This window comes from Anopheles marshallii, chromosome 2 (assembly GCF_943734725.1).
Source record: "Anopheles marshallii chromosome 2, idAnoMarsDA_429_01, whole genome shotgun sequence".
Lineage (NCBI taxonomy): Eukaryota > Metazoa > Arthropoda > Insecta > Diptera > Culicidae > Anopheles > Anopheles marshallii.
This window is the reverse complement of record NC_071326.1, coordinates 7788876-7792702: the sequence shown is the minus strand read 5'-3', so window position 1 is coordinate 7792702 and position 3827 is coordinate 7788876. Positions and strand designations below refer to the sequence as shown.

Here is a 3827-nt window from a genome sequence, read left to right as displayed (position 1 = left end):
TTAAATTTCTCAATTATTACAAGCACACACACACGCACACAGCCACGCCACTACACGCACGGAATAGCATTCAAAATAAAAGCACGCCTACCCTTTTCACGCGTTATCGTTTTGCGCGCATCAGTTGAACTCGGTGCTGCAAGTTTTCTTTCAACCACCTTCTCCTCAACCTCACCTCTCCCTCACCGCCTGCACCACCACATGCACACGCACACGAACTTCTTCACCATTTTTCCGGCTTTCCTATGTGGTTAATTTTGTTTTCATAATGAAAGGATGAAGCAATATTGCAACTTGCACTACCGAGCAATGTTGTTTGCCGTAATTTGTTAAGTATACGTGTGTATGTACATTTGGGTAATTTTAATCAGCTGATGGAAAACACTTCACTTCACGCACACATACACACGCGCCGCCAAGAGTTTCCACCCAATTCCTTGACTATTTTCGTTGAAATGTTTAAATCCATTCAGGGACGAGATGAAGTTAGTTGCAAAAATGTCACTTTCTCATCTCACAAGCGTGTGCAGATGTGTGAGTGTTTAGTTTTTTTTGCCTTCCTCTGCTGTGAGTAGATATTTTTTATCTCGTCCTTTTTTCACGACCGCTCGCGACCGCTCGACGACGAACCGAAACTGAACGTCACTGAAATCGAACTGATGATGGTGAGCTGCAACACGATTTGGTTCGCGTGCCACACCGTACGGCGCGCGCCAGTTCGTAACGCGAGCGAGATTCGCGATATCGTTACTCGGTCGGGTTCTCCCGCACTTTGCTCTAGTGAGACCGATGGGAGAAAGTAGTGAACTGCAGGAGACTATTCCGATTGCGCTACTATGAAACGGTGTGAGAATGTGGATGAGCGTATGAGAGCGATGTTGATTTGGTTCGCAACGTTTGACGCTCTCGCAGTTACATTTACTGCTCGAATATTTACTCTCACTCCGCAACAAAAACTGCTCGAAATTTAAGGATACCGGTGTTTTCTCCGGACGGCTTACCACTACTACCAAAAACCCCAAACAGATGAACAGGACAATTGGTAGGCAAGCAGAAGTTCCTCAACAAACGTACAGCGGCGGTCCAAGAACTGTTCCTTCTCTTCCCCTCTTGGACGGCGTGCTACTACACCGGGTGACTGCTGCCGAATTTTACACGCGTTTGTCTCCGTTCGCTGAAGTGGGTTGACCACTCGAGGGTAAGTGCCGTTGTCAGATTGCTTTCAAAACAATTGTTTGCCAAAGTGCTGGGAGGAAAATTGTCCAACCATTTGTGCTCTCTTGCTCTCCCACACCAAAGGGAGTTATCGTACTTCTTTTACCTTATGAATGTTTTTTCGTGGCAGAAGCACTTGTTTTTAAAGCACAATGGCAGACATTCTTTACGGCACAATAACTCAAACCGACGGAAATCGTTTGTGCCGTAGTGATGGCATACGGGCATGTTTTAAATTCAAAAGCTCAAGAAAACATTTTCACCCTAAAGCGCGCACTTAGCAGGCGGTGCGAATTACATACGCTCTTGCTGAACCCGAGCTCTAAGTAGGCTATATTTAGGTATTGTCTCGACCACGCAAAACAATCCCACACACACACAGACACAAAAACACGCACACCATAAATGCCTAATGCATCTGGCATCTGGTTTTGTCGGGAATGGGAAGACTTTCGGCAGTGTTTTCCCGGAAAAGGTTAACCTCCGCAAAAACGCGCTTGCTCGTGGATCAGCTTAAAACGTCCTGCGGAATATTTTTGGATCCCACCATACGCTCACCCAACATCCAAGAGACCAGAGCATTACAGGTAAGCGTCATGTTGCCCGCCCAACCCACAACCCACCTCACTGAGCATCCTTTTGGCAGCGCAGATCCTGCGAAAAATCGTTACCAGATCCCACCGACACATTATCCAGTACGTACCGGAATGGGCAGCCATACTCGAATGCTCGCTAGTACTGGTGCAGAACTATGTGGCTCATTTGCAGTTAAGGCCTAGTCCGCTTAAACGCTTCCAGCGGAAACCGTTTGCTAATGCGAAGATGCTTTTTCAGGCCGCCATCGATCTCCTAATACCGGAGCTCCTGAACGAAGTAATTGACACGATCCTGAGGTTCCTGCAAACAGAAAACCTCTGGCATGTGGAGTTCATCTGCGTGGAAATACTGTTGTCGGTGCTTGAGTGTCGGTCACCCTCAGCATTACTGCTGTCGAAGCTCATCGATCGTGTTGAACGCTTTCTGCAACTTTCCGACATCGCACAGGTACGGCACGTTCTTTCCGTACTGCAGAGCGTCATCATATCACAGCGCTGGGATCTGATCGAATATTCCGATCTGGCGAAGCTGCTCCGCTTCTACCACGCCAGCGTAATGATCGGGACAAGCCGGAACCAAATTTACGAACTCCGCCGTGGGTTCGAAAAGTGTCTCAAGAATCTCGTCCCACTCCTATCCGTAGCTGACCGGTGTGGGTTCTTCATCATGATGCTGCCACTCGTGTTCGACACCGACATGTCGGACGAGGCACGGATCGAGTTTGGTTCCACCGTAGAGCATGCCGCTTCCCACATGACGCTGTACGACCCCCGGAATCGATTGCTTGTATCCGAGGTGAGCTCGTACATCGTGGAGTATCTGCTACAGTGCATTGAATCCGAAGACGCCACCATATCCATACTCGCTTGTAAGGTACTGACCAAGTTACTCGACCGCGGCCAACACAACCCCGATCAGTTTCAATCACCCACCATCTTCCATATGGACACGTATTACGAGATTGTGTTGGCCACAGACTTCGGACCCCTGCAGCAGTTGCTCATGGAACAACGGGTACATCTAGAGCAAGCCTTACTCCAAACCATAGAGCGTCACAGTCAACGCAAGATGAACCTGGAGGTGTTCTATCAGTTGCTCTGCACACTACTCGTTGAAGCGCCGAGTGGATTCACCTCGTCCGCCATCTGCTGTCTGCTGCTCAAGGTGCAAAAGATGTTTCTGTACCATTCGATCGATTCGCAGCTACAGATATTGGACGAATCTCAGCACACCAACCGAATACATGCCACCATAATGGCAGTGATGACGCTGATCAACTGGATCCACCGGGCACGATCGATGAATGCGTACATTACACGCGTGCTGCACAACCGCTTCGATCACGCACCGAGCCTTAATCCACCGGTGCGTGAACAGTATCGACATGCGGCACATCACATTTCCTGGTACGACAGCAGGCTGTTCTTCGACACGCTCGAGATTCGGTACAGTCTGTGGAAATGCTTCCGCATCTCGGAGGAGAAAATTCCCAAACCCGTTCGGATGCGGTCTAGATCGTACGGTGATCCTCGGCGACGTCTCAACGATGGTGCGCTTAATGTGTTTGCTGGTATGTGAAGCCCGGTGGCGAAGGAATATTCAAAATTATCCGTGGAATTATTGGCATTTTGAGAGTTCTTATTTTGTAATGAAAGTTGTACTTGAATAATGTGCAAATGTCCAAACTATAAAACAGTGATTTTATTATGTTTGTTTGATGAAGGGCGATTACCAAACTGTTACGGAACACAACAATGAAGTGGCGTCAAACCAAACTTCAAACCACTTTCATCGGGGCAATACAATCCGTGAAATAACCGCACACAAATCGCACTGACAGCAGCAGTATCGATCCAATATGCCAACATCCTCCAATCCCCGCATCGTTAAGCCGCTTGTGTTCATCAATGCTGCTGGCATGTTCCAGCATGGGACAAACGAAGAGATTAAAAATCCCATCAACTTCAGCGCAGCACACGGAAATTGTAAAGCCCTCCGGTCCGGTACAGCTATTC

At 48.3% G+C, this 3827-nt stretch overlaps 1 protein-coding gene across 1 annotated transcript; it reads left to right on the top strand.

The window, feature by feature from the left end:
• Positions 1 to 1655: 1655 nt before the first annotated feature.
• Positions 1656 to 3390, top strand: LOC128709073 (uncharacterized). The gene is made up of 2 exons (XM_053804058.1): positions 1656 to 1802; positions 1867 to 3390. The coding sequence occupies exons 1-2, from the start codon at positions 1656 to 1658 to the stop codon at positions 3388 to 3390; spliced, it is 1671 nt and encodes a 556-aa protein (XP_053660033.1).
• The last annotated feature ends 437 nt before the right edge of the window (positions 3391 to 3827 follow it).